This window comes from Papio anubis, chromosome 11 (assembly GCF_008728515.1).
Source record: "Papio anubis isolate 15944 chromosome 11, Panubis1.0, whole genome shotgun sequence".
NCBI classification, from domain to species: Eukaryota; Metazoa; Chordata; class Mammalia; order Primates; family Cercopithecidae; genus Papio; species Papio anubis.
Window position 1 is genome coordinate 33,080,851 of NC_044986.1, and position 14,475 is coordinate 33,095,325.

The following is a 14,475-nucleotide window of genomic DNA, read 5'->3' on the forward strand; positions in this document are numbered from 1 at the left end:
TTCTCTGCAGGGTACTGGCCACTCCATATCAGGCCCTTAGGAAGCTAGTGGTGGAGATGTGCAGAGCTAGTAGAGGCGGATCCTCTGGGACAGGCTGGAACCACAGCGTTAGGGAGGAGCGAAGGGTCCTGAATGTCTGGGATCTTCTCCTCTTCCCTCAGAGGAGACTAAGCAGCAGCTGCTTCAGTGTTAGTCTTTATAATTTTTTTCCTATTTCAGGTTTGGTTTTACAGATGTATTCAGTATTTGAGTAACTGTGACTTGGGCCTTCTATTAGCTACTGTAGAAAATTCTGTGGATTTAAACTGCCAGGTGTTCTGTAAGTGACCACAGAAAGTGGGGTCACAGACTCATGGAGAGATAAAAGTCGTACCTGAAACAGTTAGTATAACAGAGTCTGTGGTTGGTGACGTATAAGCAGAAAGGGTAAAAAAGCAAAAGGAAGAGGTAGAGATGTACTGAAATCTAAGACCACATGGGTCCAGTTAAATCCAATCCTAACAGCTTGGGAGGTGAGGCCAAGTGACCCTTCTTTGTCACGGTTCTTACATGTCATCATCTGCTGCCTTCACCTAGGTATGGCCAGGTGCCCTCATCTCTACCCATAGTAGGAGATCCCTGAATAAGCTACCTGGACTTAGAGAGCAGGATATGCTTCAATGAAGGCTTACCACCCTCATCCTTGTCCTTACAGGACCTAATGGAGAAGGCGATGGTTCTTAACAGGAGCTTGGAGCTACTGCGGGGTCCTCATGGGGTGAGCCCAGGCCCTGCCACAACCTACAGGGTCACTCAGTATGCCAACCTCCTGGCAGCCCAGGGCAGCCTAGCCACTGCCATGAGCTTTCTACCCAGTGACTGTGCTCAGGTAAGTGGGGCCATGTGGAGAGAGCAAACCTTTCCATTCAGTCATCTAACATTGAGCACTTCTGTGTTCCAGGCACTATGCTAATGCTGAAGCTTCTAGGATAGATAAGATGGAATCCCTTAAGCACCTCACAATCTACTGGGGGAAGATCAGATGTTGATGACTTATAGCGCCGTAACAGAAGCTTATACTGAGCACTGTGGGAGTGCAGGGAAGGGACTGATTTTTGCCTGGAGAAGTCAAGGAAGGCTTCCCAATGGTTAAAACAGCTGAGCTGGACCTTTAAAGAGAAGTAGCTTACTAGCAGATATAGAGCATTCTAAGCAGAAAGAATAGCAAGGAGGGAGGCATGCAAGTGTTTGGCAGGGATTCGGGAACCTTGAGTCATTTCTAAGGGGGCTAGAGTATAGAGCGGGATTGTCCAAGGGTCAGAATACAGTCGTGGGTGCTTAGTTTCTGTTTCTGGTTGGGCCAGTAAAGCCCCTTCCTCATCCCTGTTTTCCACTTATCACTAGAGTCAGAAAGCAAAAACCATGACTTCAGGCTGCTAAAAACCTAAAACAACAAAACAGAACAACAACAACAAAATAAGACAGATTGGACAAGCTTGGTGTAGAGGGTCAGCTGAAATTTGACTGCTACCGGGGGCCTTGATTGTTTTAATTTCTTGACACAACTGTTCCTCATTAAAACTTATAGCCACCAGTTCAGCAGCTAAGAGATCGGCTTTTTCATGCTCAAGGTTCTGCTGTCTTGGGCCAACAGTCTCCCACTTTCCCCTACCCCCGGATTGTTGTGGGAGCTATCCCCCAGTCTAAAGAGACATCTTACAGATTGGGATCCCAGCCTTCTCACCAGGTAAGACCTTACTTGTTAATTCATTTGTTCATTCAACAATATTTATGTGCCAAGCGTGGTTCTGGGCACTTGGAATATATTGTGAACAAAACTGATGAAAATTCCCAACTTCCGTAGAACGTAGATTCAGTTCTTTTTATAATAAATGACTGTTTATTGAACTACTAGGCTGTTAGGACATAAAGGTGCAAAAATCGTGATACTTGCCCTCAAGTAGCTCATAGTCTAGTGGAAAGATAGATATGTAAAAAATAGCTACAGTAGGCCTGGCACAGTGGCTCACGCCTCTAATCCCAACTTTGGGAGGCCAGAGTGGGCAGATCACGAGGTCTGGAGTTCGAGACCATCCTGGCCAACATGGTGAAACCCCATCTCTACTGAAAATACAAAAAAATGAGTTGGGTGTGGTGGCACGCACCTGTAGTCCCAGCTGCTTGGGAGACTGAGGCAGGAGTATTGCTTGAACCCGGGAGGTGGAGGTTGAAGTGAGCCCAGATCGTACCACTGCACTCCAGCCTGGGCGACAGAGCGAGACTCTGTCTACAAAAAAAAAAAAAAAAAAAATTAGCTACAGTAAAATTCATAAATACTATGATTGGGGTATGGCAAGAGGCCATAAGATCACACAGATGAAAGCAGTTTACTCTGTATGGTGGGGTTGCGGGGGCAGTCCAGGGAGTGTTTCAGAACGAGTCTGAGGTTTGATCAGAGTCTCAAAGATTAAAAGTTTTTAGGCAAAGGAATGAGCAAGTGAAGACTGTTTCAGGCACAGAGAATAGCATGTACAAAGGCACTGAAGCAAGAGTAAGCTGAGGCCTTTTGAGGATTACTAATATTTAATTGGGGCTGCAACACAGGTGTTTATGGCTGTGAAGTTAGATGAAGCTGGAACAACAGGTTCCGGAGTCAGATCACTAAGGACCTAGCATTCTGTGCTAAAGAACTTAAACTTGACAGGGAGGAGCTATTGAACAGTTTTGGGAAGAGGAGTGACATAATTAGCTGTATGTTAGGAAGGGCCAGTCTGGAGGGAGTTAGGCTATAGTAAGGGATGATGAAGACATGAAATAACTAAAGCTGGCCGGGCGCGGTGGCTCAAGCCTGTAATCCCAGCACTTTGTGAGGCCGAGATGGGCAGATCACGAGGCCGGGAGATCGAGACCATCCTGGCTAACACGGTGAAACCCCGTCTCTACTAAAAAAATACAAAAAACTAGCCGGGCGAGGTGGCGGGCGCCTGTAGTCCCAGCTACTCGGGAGGCTGAGGCAGGAGAATGGCGTGAACCCGGGAGGCGGAGCTTGCAGTGAGCTGAGATCCGGCCACTGCACTCCAGCCTGGGCGACAGAGCGAGACTCCTTCTCAAAAAAAAAAAAAAAAAAAAGAAATAACTAAAGCTGGCCAGTGAGGTTGGATTTGAAATACTTAGTACTTAGTAGATAGAACTGACAGAATTGCTGATGGTTTGGAGAGGTGTGTGTGTGGTTGGGGGACTGAGGGAGAGGAAAGAGGTTCTGGCCAAAGTGCCCGGGGGGATTGGGTACTGTTAAGATGTGAGGCCAGAAGTTTACTAGACGAGCTGGGGAACAGAATCCAGGGAGGTTTGGATACAGAGTTATCTGGCGGAAGCTCTGATGGCTCATCTTGTCCCACCTTCAATCCCCACCCTAATTCCTTTTCTTTTTTCCCTCCCTTTCCTCCGTCCCTTTCTTCCCTCACTTGTCTCCCCTTTTCCCCTTCCCCTCCTCTCTTCTCCTCTCTCTCTCCCTCTCCCCATCTCTTTTCATTTAAAAATAACTATAGATTCACAGGAGGTGGCAAAGAAATGTACTGGGATGTCTCCTGCGTCCCAACAACACCCCGCCCCATGTCAGCATCTCACACGACCACAGTACAGTATCAAAACCAAGAAATTGCCATTAGTACAATCCATGGATTCAGATTTCAGTCAGTCTCCACCAGTTTTACATATTGTTATATGTGTGTTTATGCAGTTTTGTCACAGTGTGGTGTGTAACCACCACCAAAATCAAGATACTCAATTTTACCATCACCATAAAACTCTCTTGTGTTACCTTTTTTTTTTTTTTTTTCTGAGACAGAGTCTTGCTCTGTCGCCCAGGCTGGAGTATAGTGGCACGGTCTCAGCTCACTGCAAGCTCCGCCTCCCGGGTTCACACCATTCTCCTGCCTCAGCCTCCCGAGTAGCTGGGACTACAGGCGCCCACCACCACGCCCGGCTAATTTTTTGTATTTTTAGTAGAGTTGGGGTTTCACCATGTTAGCCAGGATAGTCTCAATCTCCTGAGTGCTGGGATTACAGGCATGAGCCACCACACCCAGCCATCTCTTGTGTTACCTCTTTTATAGCTGCACTTATCCCGCGTCCCTCATCCTTGGCTTCACCAATGTGTTCTCCAGCTCTATCATTGTTATTTAATGATTGTTACATAAATAGAATCATGCAGTATGTATCCTTTGGAGATTGGCTTTTTTCCCTTAGCATAACTTCTTTGAGATTCATTCAAGTTGTTCTGTGTACCAGTAGTTCACTCATTCTTATTGCAGAGTAGTATTCCATGGCGTGAATGTACCATGGTTTTAATTTTTTTTTTTTTTTGAGATGGAATCTCGCTCTGTTGCCCAGGTTGGAGTGCAGTGGCGCTATCTTGGCTCACTGCAAGCTCCGCCTTCCGGGTTCAAGCCATTCTCCTGCCTCAGCCTCCTGAGTAGCTGGGACTGCAGGTGCCCGCCACCACGCCCGGAGAATGTTTTGTATTTTTAGTGGTGACGGGGTTTCACCGTGTTAGCCAGGATGGTCTCGATCTCCTGACCTCGTGATCTGCCCACCTTGGCCTCCCAAAGTGCTGGGATTATAGGCGTGAGCCACTGCACCTGGCCTCGGTTTTAATTTTTTTTAGCGATTCAAACTTTGAAGGACATTTGGGTAGTTTCCAATTTGGGGGTATTATGAGTAAAGCTGCCATGAGTATTCAAATACAAGTTCCTAACTGACGTCTTTACTAGGTTCAGTCTTTCAGTCCATGAACGTGGCATGTTTCTCCAGTGCTCTCTCTATCAGTGTTTTACAAATTTTATCACACCAATCCTGTACATATTTTGTCCAATGTATACTTAAGTATTTAATTTTTTTATTATCACCTGTCCGCTCGTGCCTACTAAGTATTTAATTTTGTCTTCAGCAGTTTAAAATCTAATTTATTGGTTTCCACTTGTTCATTGAGTATATAGAAATGCAGTTGATTTTTTTTTTTTTTTTTTTTTTTTTTTTTTTTTTTTTGAGACGGAGTCTCGCTGTGCTCCCAGGCTGGAGTGCAGTGGCCTGATCTCGGCTCACTGCAAGCTCTGCCTCCCGGGTTCACGCCATTCTCCCGCCTCAGCCTCCCATGTGTTGATCTGGTTATACCCTGTGACCTTCCTGAATAGTTGTAGAAGTTTTTTGTGGATTCCATGGGGTTTTCTATTAGACAGTCATGCTGTCTGCAAATCTGCAAATAGATAGTTTTCTTTCTTTTCAATCTATATGCATTTAATTTCTTTCTCATGCCTTATTGTAGTGACTAGGACTTCCAGTCTCTGTTAAATAAGAATAGTGAAAATGAGCCAGGCGTGGTGGCTCACACCTGTAATCCCAGCACTTTGGGAAGCTGAGGCGGGTGGATCACCTGAGGTCAGGAGTTGAGACCAGCCTGACCAACATGGTGAGACCCCATCTCTACTAAAATATAAAATTAACCGGGCATGGTGGTGAATGCCCGTAATCCCAGCTACTCAGGAGGCAAGGCTGGAGAGTCGCTTGAACCCGGGAGGTGGAGCAGTGAGCTGAGATTGTGCAGTTGCACTCCAGCCTGGGCAACAAGAGCAAAACTCCGTCTCAAAAAAAATAAATAGTTAACGTGAATGTTCTTGCCTTGTTTCCAGTCTTAGAGGAAAAACATTCAATATTTCAGCATTAAGTATGATGTTAGCTTTAGGTTTTTCATAGATGCTCTTTATGAGACTAAGGACATTTCCCTCTATTCCTTGTGTCTTAGTCCATTTTGTGCCACTATAACAGAATACCACAGACTGGGAAATTATTTATAAAGAACAGAAATTTATTTCTTATGCTTCTGGAGTCCAAGATCAAGGCACCAGCAGGTATGGTTCCACTCTCAGTTCCAAGATGGTGCCTTGCTGCTGTGTCCTCACATGGCAGGCAGCAGATGTGCAAGAGAAAGCAAACCTACTCCTGCAAGTCCTTTTTATGGTGGCATTAATCCGTTAATGAGGGCAGAGCCCTCATGACCTAAACACTTCCAAAAAGTCCCACCTCCCAACACTGTTGCATTGAGGATTCAGTTTTCAACACATGACTTCGGGGAACGTATTCATTCAGATCATAACACCTTGTGAACTAGATCATGAATCGGTGTTGAATTTTGTCAGATGTTTCTTCTGCATCATTTCTGTTATCATATTATTTTCATTCTTTAGTTTGTTGGTATAGGGGATTAAATTGATTGGTTTTAAAATATATTGGATCAGCTTTGCATGACCTGGACTCAATCCCACTTTCTTGTGGAATATTATTTTTTATATACATTGTTTGATTTTGCTAAAATTTTATTGAGGATTTTTGTGTCTAAGTTCATGAGAAATATTGATGTATAGTTTTATTTTCTGCTATCTTTTTCTGGTGTTGGCATCAGGGTAATACTGGCCTCATGAAATTAGTTAGGAAGTGTTCCTTCTTTCTTCTGGAAGAGATTACGTAAACTTTGTATTAATTCTTTGACTGTTTGGTGAAATTTTCCAGTGAAACCATCTAGGCCTGGAGATTTGTTTTCTGGGAGCTTTGAAATTACAAATCCGGCCGGGCGCGGTGGCTCAAGCCTGTAATCCCAGCACTTTGGGAGGCCGAGGCGGGTGGATCACGAGGTCAGGAAATCGAGACCATCCTGGCTAACACCGTGAAACCCCGTCTCTACTAAAAAATACAAAAAACTAGCCGGGGTGGCGGGCACCTGTGGTCCCAGCTACTCAGGAGGCTGAGGCAGGAGAATGGCGTGAACCCCGGGGGCGGAGCTTGCAGCGAGCCCAGATCGCAGCACTGCACTCCAGCCTGGGGCACAGAGCAAGACTCTGTCTCAAAAATAAATAAATAAATAAATTACAAATCCAATTTCTTTAATGATTATAGGACTATCCAGATCTTCTTTCATTGTGACTGAGTTTTGGTAGTTTGTGGTTCTTGAGGAATGGGTCCATTTCTGATTAAGTTGTCAGATATTTATGAATGTAAAGTTATCTGTAGTATTCGTTTATCTTTCTAATGGCTTCAGAGTCTGTTGTAATATTCCCTGTTTCATCTCTGATGATGATTTATATCTTCTCTCTTTTTATCTTTATCAGTTTTTAGATGTTTATCAATTTTATTGAATTTTTTCCTCAAAGAACTAGTTTTTGTTTCGTTAATTTTCCCTATTATTTTTCTGTTTTCTATTATTTACTTTTCTCTTTCCTTTCCAAGAGCTGATGTTTTTTTCTCTTCATAGGTTCCAACTCCGTCTCCAAGGCCAAGAGTTTTCACCCCTCAGTCATCACCAGCGATGCCCTTGGCACCTTCCCATCCTAGCCCTTATCAGGGCCCCAGGATGCAGAATATAAGTGACTACAGGGCATCTGGGTCCCAGGCCATCCAGCCTTTGCCTTTGGGCCCTGGGGTAAGGCCTGGTGAGTGAGTCACTGAAGATCTGTTTGGGCAGAGCACAGAGGTCTCAGGAAAGCAACTGGCATGGCCAGCATGGATTTGGGAAGCTGTATGTCTGTCTAGTGAGAGGAGCTTGGAAGTTGAAGTCTGAATTCCTAATGCTATCACTGGCTTCATACCTTTGGCAATATACCAAAGTGTTGTGTTGCTTATCTCAACCCTATGGGATTGTTTTGAAGGTCAAATAAGGAATACAGTTAAAAGTATTTTGTAAATTATAGATTTCCATATACATGTATTAATCATTTATTATTATTAATTTTTTATTGCTATCCTGTTTCTCCTTGATATGCTCTGAGATGCTCCTGAATTGAAGTTTAGTGACAAATGACCTATTTCTGTTCTACCTCAGCTTCATCTCAGCCACAGCTATTAGGAGGGCAAAGGGTGCAAGCTCCTAACCCGGTGGGATTCCCTGGGACATGGCCTCTTCCTGGTTCCCCTCTACTCATGGCATGCCCAGACATCACGCAACCTGGCTCTACCTCCCTGTCTGAGACTCCTAGACTGTTCCCTCTGCTTCCTCTGAGACCACCAGGTCCCAGCCACATGGTGTCCCATGCCCCAGCCCCTCCTGTGAGCTTCCCTGTGCCATACCCTCCAGGGGGCCCAGTTGCCCCATGCTCTAGTATCCTCCCAACCACTGGCATCTTGACTCCTCACCCAGGTCAGTCTTCCTTCCATGAATCCCTCTTCTGGGTTATTGCCTCCCCTACCCCTCCAACTACTTTGGTAGTCTTTCTTCAAGTCAGAGGCTAGGGCCCTGTGGGGTGGAGGGTGGCCAGGAGTGTAGATAGTCTGCAGAGGGAGGTATGGTGGATTCCAACTCAAAGATGCTTCCAGCCTTCAGATCAAAAATTTCCAGTGTTTTTCGTTATGCCCCTAAAAACCTCTATCTTTTTATCCTATAGGACCTCAAGATTCCTGGAAAGAAGCTCCAGCCCCCAGGGGAAACCTCCAGAGGAACAAGGTCAATGCATCTGTCCCCACCCACTCCCTCGCACATTCACCAATGACCATGTTCTAATTCCTTAGAGGATTCAGTCAGTCCTTCCCCTTCTCAGACTATCCCCGCCCTCCTCCCACTTACTCTTCTTTCCTCAGGACCCTCCTCTTTCTCTTTCCCTCTTACACACATACACCAGTCTCGTCACTTCCCAGTTTCCCATACTCACTCCTCTGCCTCCTTGTTCACTATCATTCCTGCCACTCCCCAAAACCAGAGCCATGGAGTCTCTCAGCTCAGACTCATGTGTCTTTCCTTCTGTCTCTTTAGCTGCCGGAGACATTTATGCCCCCAGCACCAATTACTGCTCCAGTTATGAGCCTCACCCCTGAGCTTCAAGGGATTCTTCCCTCACAGCCCCCTGTCTCCGGTGTGAGTCATGCTCCCCCAGGGGCTCCAGGAGAACTCAGCTTGCAGGTAACAGGAACAATGTATTCCCCTCCCTTGAGAAACCTTCCAGCCCTCCTTGGGTGCAAGTCATGGTAGATGGGCCTCATTCTTCAAGGCAGAGACCATCTCTGAGCTGAGGGAAACTGGGGACAGGTACCAGGTGTCCTTACTGCAGAGAAAGGGAGGCTGCTCATCTCCCCACCTCTGCTCTGATGGGAACAGTATGACTGTGAGTCACTGGGGACTAGTCCTTAGGGAAGCCATGAGAAGGACAGATTGCCCCTCTGGCCTTTCTCCCTGCTTCTTTATCAGCAGCTTCAGCACCTGCCACCTGAGAAGATGGAAAGGAAGGAGCTGCCCCCAGAGCATCAGTCCTTGAAGAGCAGCTTTGAGGCACTTCTCCAACGTTGCTCCCTGTCTGCAACTGACTTAGTGAGTCTGAACCTTCTCCACAGTGCCCTCCTCGCACCCCTCGCTGGTTCCAGGACCCCTCAGCTGTGGACCAGTTCCTTGTGTGACTCTCTTCTCACTGCCCTGAACATGCTGTCTCTATCTTGTACTTAATTAATGTCCATGTGGAGCTGGGGAGACTTCGAGTCTGGTCTGAAGTCTAGCTCCTTGACAGTAGGACCCAGCAGCATTGAGACCTAAAGGCAGCAGGGGTACTGGAAGGAGGGTGGAGCCAGGAGTAAGGAAGTCTGCCATTCCCTTGCTGGCTGTGTCGGCTTGAGCAAGTTGCTTACCCTTCTTGGGCCTTCATTCCCTCCTCTGTGAAATGAAGCCATTCTAGCTCTAATATGCTGTGATTCTTTTTTTTTTGGAGATGGAGTCTCGCTCTGTTGCCCAGGCTGGAGTGCAGCCGTGCGATCTCGGCTCACTGCAAGCTCCGCCTCCCGGGTTCACGCCATTCTCCTGGCTCAGCCTCCCAAGTAGCTGGGATTACAGGCACCCACCACCACGCCTGGCTAATTTTTTGTATTTTTAATGGAGATGGGGTTTCACCGTGTTAGCCAGGATGGTCTCAATCCGCCCACCTCGGCCTCCCGAGGTGCTGGGATTACAGGCGTGAGCCACTGCACCCGGCCTAATATGCTGTGATTCTTTATGGCCCTGTGTGGTGTTAGCCTTAGGGGCAGGGGTTGGAATCCATTTCTTTCCCTGCAGAAGACAAAAAGGAAGTTGGAAGAGGCAGCCCAGCGTCTGGAGTGTCTATATGAGAAGCTCTGTGAGGGGACAGTAAGTACACCTACCTGTGCTCCCACTGCCTCCTACCCTTCCACCATGACCATGGCCAAAGGAAGCCCAGTGTCTTTTCTTCCCATAGGTCTCACTGACCTGGGTTCCCCACAAAATATGTGCTTCTTGCCTGGACTGGGCCCAGAACTTAAGTCTTCCCTTATCCCTTCCATGCTGCCAGGGTAGGGACTGGGTTGGGCTCGCTAACCTAAGGGTCATTCCCTCCACAGCTCTCACCTCATGTCGTGGCTGGGCTCCATGAGGTTGCCCGATGCGTGGATGCAGGAAGCTTTGAGCAGGGCCTCGCAGTGCATGCCCAGGTGGCGGGCTGCAGCAGCTTCAGCGAAGTGTCCAGCTTCATGCCTATCTTGAAGGCAGTCCTCATCATTGCTCATAAGCTGCTGGTCTAAACCAGGCAGCCTCTCTTGCTAGGAGGCCTCTTCTGCTGTTACTTAACTCCTCCCTGCAGAAGAGGGGACTTTTGCAACAGATTCTGTTTGTTTTTCCCGACTCTTTTCCTTGCTGCCAGGTATGTGATGCTGTAGGCTTGACTCCAAACCAGCTGAGTGCCTGCTTTTTACTCCTTTATGCCTGGCCTTCTAGGATCTGTCCAAGACACTCCAGGCCTGGAGGCAGGGCATAGAGTCAGTTCTTCACCCTCCCTAATACTACACTCTGTAAGGACCTGGGGCAGAATATCTTCTCCCCCAGGGATCTTCTGTTTACGTGGCTTCTGAGAGGGTGAACAGGATTGTTACTTTTAAGTCTACCTCTGCTGTGACCCATCATGTGGGTCTTTTGTTTCTCCCTTCTGTGGTTTATGAGCCTGCCCTTACCTTTTCCCTGTCTCTGACTTCATATTTCCACGTCTGTATTTCTCTGTAGTCCAAGGTATGGGGTAGAGCTGACTGCTGTTCACCCTTTGAACAAGTCATGGATGTGAGGGATGGGTGCTGAGGAGAACCAAGAGAGGAAACTTTGGCGCTGTTAAAATGGAATTTCTCATGTGCCAGCATTATTAAGGGTGGGCTAGGTTGGATGGAAGGTGAAAGGGGTGAACTGCCTTTTGCTGGAAGCTGTCTTAGGCTGTGAGATAGGAGCAGGGGAACCACAGCCTATGGGGAACTGCCCTTGACTATGTTGGAGCCTTAGCCCAAGGCCATTCCTTCTGTGATGATAAAGCCCATTTCTGTATTCTCTTCCAGCACTGCTCCTCAAGGGTTGGGGGCCCTTCTACCTGGCAACCACCACATGTCCAAGGGCTACCTTCTCTGGCTGGATTTGCATTTGTGGCACTGTGTTTGAATTTGCATTTGTGGCACTGTGTTTGATGCAGTGATGTACTTAATGGTGCAATAAAGCTGCTTTGATTTGGTTTCCTCTGTCATCTCCCAGTCATTGTCTCCTCTGGGTTCTATTTTGCCATTACCTTCCTAGTCCTCTTTATTCTTGCTTCCTGCACCCTAGTAAGGCAGGGGAGAGGCTTAGGGAGAGATAAATCAAGAAAGTTAAAGGAAGGTGTCCAGCCCCACTGAATTAGGTTCTCTCCTTGCAGCATTTGTGGTCACTCTGCTGGGTGTGTTGGGGGCGGGGGGGTTGTCTCTCTTCATCCGTGCCTGGTGTTCAGTTCCAGGGTTTTCCGCACCCCACTTCAGGGCTGAGCTCAGCTATACAAAGGGACTGGGTGTGAAGCCAGGGGATACTAGCCCTAATCCTGTTGTAGATCCCATCATGTCTGTGGGCTAGATGTGTGTGTGTTTGGGAGGGAGGGATTGTTAGGCAGTATTTGTTTGTAAAGCCACTTGCTCTTCAGATAATACTTGCACTAACTTCTATTGATGAAGCAGTGTGAGCCCCAGCAAAGTCCTTTCCCAAAGTGTCTTTGAAGCCAAGAGCCCATTGAAGGGAAGAAAGGCCGGGAGAGGGGATTAGTTTGTTCAGCAGCTGTGAATTTCAGTGGGAGGTTGATGAACTCCGAAGTCTTTGTTTAAATTAAAGTGGGGGAGAAAAAAGCCGCTGCTGGAGCGAGAGCCCCACTTGGGGCCCTGAACTAACACAAGGAGAAGTCTGAGCTGCAGGGAGCTGTGTACTGACTGCGAAGACTTTTCCCAAACACTTTCGGAAAAGGTGTTGTGAGAAGACAAGGGGGCGGAGTGGCGGATTAGCATGTGAAATGAAGTTTTCATTGACTCCAGTGGGGGTAGAAGGCTATTTTAATGGCATTTTGTTCTCCTATTTTCTGTTCTTGAGCTCTTTAGATATATTGTTTTGCTAAGACAGGCTTTCTTCCCCCTTCTTTCCAGTCTGAGGATTGCCTCTATGGGAGCCAACATAAATATTTCTCCTCCAGGAATGCGGGTTAATTAAAAGGAAATGAATGAGTGGAAGCATCCAATCCAGACCTACAATAGGCGAGTGCCCTGGCCTGCCCTCCCCTCCCACCACCGCCAGCACCACCAGCGCCGAAGACGACCCGGTCTCTGTCTTTGCCCTAACCTGCTGCTAAGGCCAGTTGAGACTGCGATTCCTTTCAAAAAGAAAAAGCTCTGCCTGTGTGTAGGCTCACAGGCCAGGGACAGGAAGGAGACAGTGTTTTGCCCACCCCAACCAATTTCCTTGTCACTTCTCAGGACCTCCCTCTGTTTCTGTCTTCTGACCGAGACAGATGGGCTCCTGAAGAGCATATGAGAGGTGGGAAGGGGCCTGTGCTCTGCACTCACCCCGCAGTAACTTACTAGTTGGGGGAAGAAGCCAGTCATCTTTCTCAGCATCAGTTTAAATCTGTAAAACAAAAGGTTTGACTAGCTGACCTCAAAGATGTCTTCCCAAGCACCATTTCTGGAGTTGCCTACTTTGTAAAGGGACCACGGCCCTGGCGATTGAGTATAAGATGAGAACTTAAACTCCATGATGCAGCAATGGCGGTAGTTGTTCACCACTGTCTCCACTCTGGTGTTTGTTGAATGAACAAATGAACAAGTGGATATTGCAAAAGGAAGGGAAAAGCATACAGATCCAAGGCAGCTCAGTCATGTTTTCTTGATAGAACTGGAATGAATCTGGTATCCATTTGGGGATATAAAACAATAGCCTATGAAATAATGTTCTGGCAGCATGACATATTTAGAGTGCTGACCTGGAGTTATCAAATATGAAGCACAATAGTTCTCCTGCTTTTATGCTAAGAGACTTCCTGGAGAATGCAGCTTTACTTTACAACATTGTACTTTTAAATTTTCTAGCTGCCTTGCCAAACTTTCTTCGTGTACATTATCAAGCAATTCTGCAAAGTGGGACAGGTAGGTTAGTATATGCTACTTCTTGGTTAAGGAGAAAAGGTGAGTTGGGAGGCTCAGATAAAAGTGGAGGGAAGGCGTGAAGGGCCTTTTGCTGATAGAGCTGGAAATGAAGCACTAGGAACCCCTGAAAGGAAGTGTATCCCGGGTCAGGAAGGGGAAACTCTCTCAGTAAGTGTTGGCAAGACCAGAAGGTATGTGGGTGAGGCCAGGGGTTTGGGATCTGACCTGGCTATTGCCTTAGTTTGGATTACGGGAACCCTTGACTCTTACAGGTGAGCCCCTAGAGTCTTGGCTTTTGTTACTTGGAGCCAGTCACACTGCTTTCTCCTACTCTGGGAGAGGAAGGTTGGGGTCATCTAACATCTGACCAGTTCTGCTCTAGAAGAGCTGCCCAGTCCCAGACCTGGGACTGTCCTAGGGCAAGGAAGCTGGCTGGGGAGCTCCTTGGGCTACAGAGGGTCTGTCAGGGATTGGTTCTTCCCTACCCAAGGTCTTGCTCTGTTTCATAAACAAGTCCCTGCTGTGCTCCTCTCTGAGAATAAAACCAGAAGACTCAAGTACCGCAAGCAGCAAGCTCACAGCTATTGAGTGAATGTATTAGAAGATTTATATAGATGATTTACTAATCCTTGGCAGCTTAGCCTCAATCCAGATAACTGCTTGGGCGACCAGGGAAGTGAGGCTCTAGGGAGGATGGTATCCTGCCAAGAGGGGAGGGAGGAGAGAGCCCACAGGTTGTATCTGTTACCACACCCCACCCCAATATCCTCAAGAATAAGTGCAGTACCTAGAAAAAGAGCACATATCACAATGACTGCAATAAATTAAGGTTCAAGGTGCTGAACTTCCCATTAGCAACAGTTTCATTGCAGGAAGTTTACTCATCGAAGGAAGATATCCAGTGCTGTGAATCCTGCCTGTTTGAGAACCAGGTTAGTGATAAGGAAGGGTCTCAGTTTCTCCTTATGACCTGCCCCTAGAGGTGCAGACCAGGATCTGAACAGGAAAGTGGCTTTATTTACCTCAGTCTTGGCTCAGAGGAACAAA

General features: G+C 47.1%; 1 protein-coding gene across 27 annotated transcripts in view; it reads left to right on the forward strand.

The window, feature by feature from the left end:
- Positions 1-13,157, forward strand: part of SEC31B (SEC31 homolog B, COPII coat complex component) — a 37,344-nt gene extending 24,187 nt beyond the window's left edge. For 19 of the 27 annotated variants that reach the window (XM_017944210.3, XM_017944218.3, XM_021943588.2 and 16 more), the window contains 10 exons: positions 695-868; positions 1,568-1,726; positions 7,283-7,460; positions 7,850-8,164; positions 8,409-8,467; positions 8,774-8,920; positions 9,206-9,325; positions 10,058-10,129; positions 10,218-10,310; positions 11,333-11,508. In XM_017944210.3, the coding sequence (XP_017799699.2) occupies positions 695-868; positions 1,568-1,726; positions 7,283-7,460; positions 7,850-8,164; positions 8,409-8,467; positions 8,774-8,920; positions 9,206-9,325; positions 10,058-10,129; positions 10,218-10,310; positions 11,333-11,434 (1,419 nt within the window). In that variant the 3' untranslated portion in view covers positions 11,435-11,508. Of the gene's footprint in view, positions 1-694; positions 869-1,567; positions 1,727-7,282; positions 7,461-7,849; positions 8,165-8,408; positions 8,468-8,773; positions 8,921-9,205; positions 9,326-10,057; positions 10,130-10,217; positions 10,311-10,359 lie in introns of all 27 variants that reach the window. The other 8 variants (XM_017944221.2, XM_017944222.2, XM_017944223.2 and 5 more) reach the window with 6 other exon arrangements.
- Positions 13,158-14,475: the final 1,318 nt, after the last annotated feature.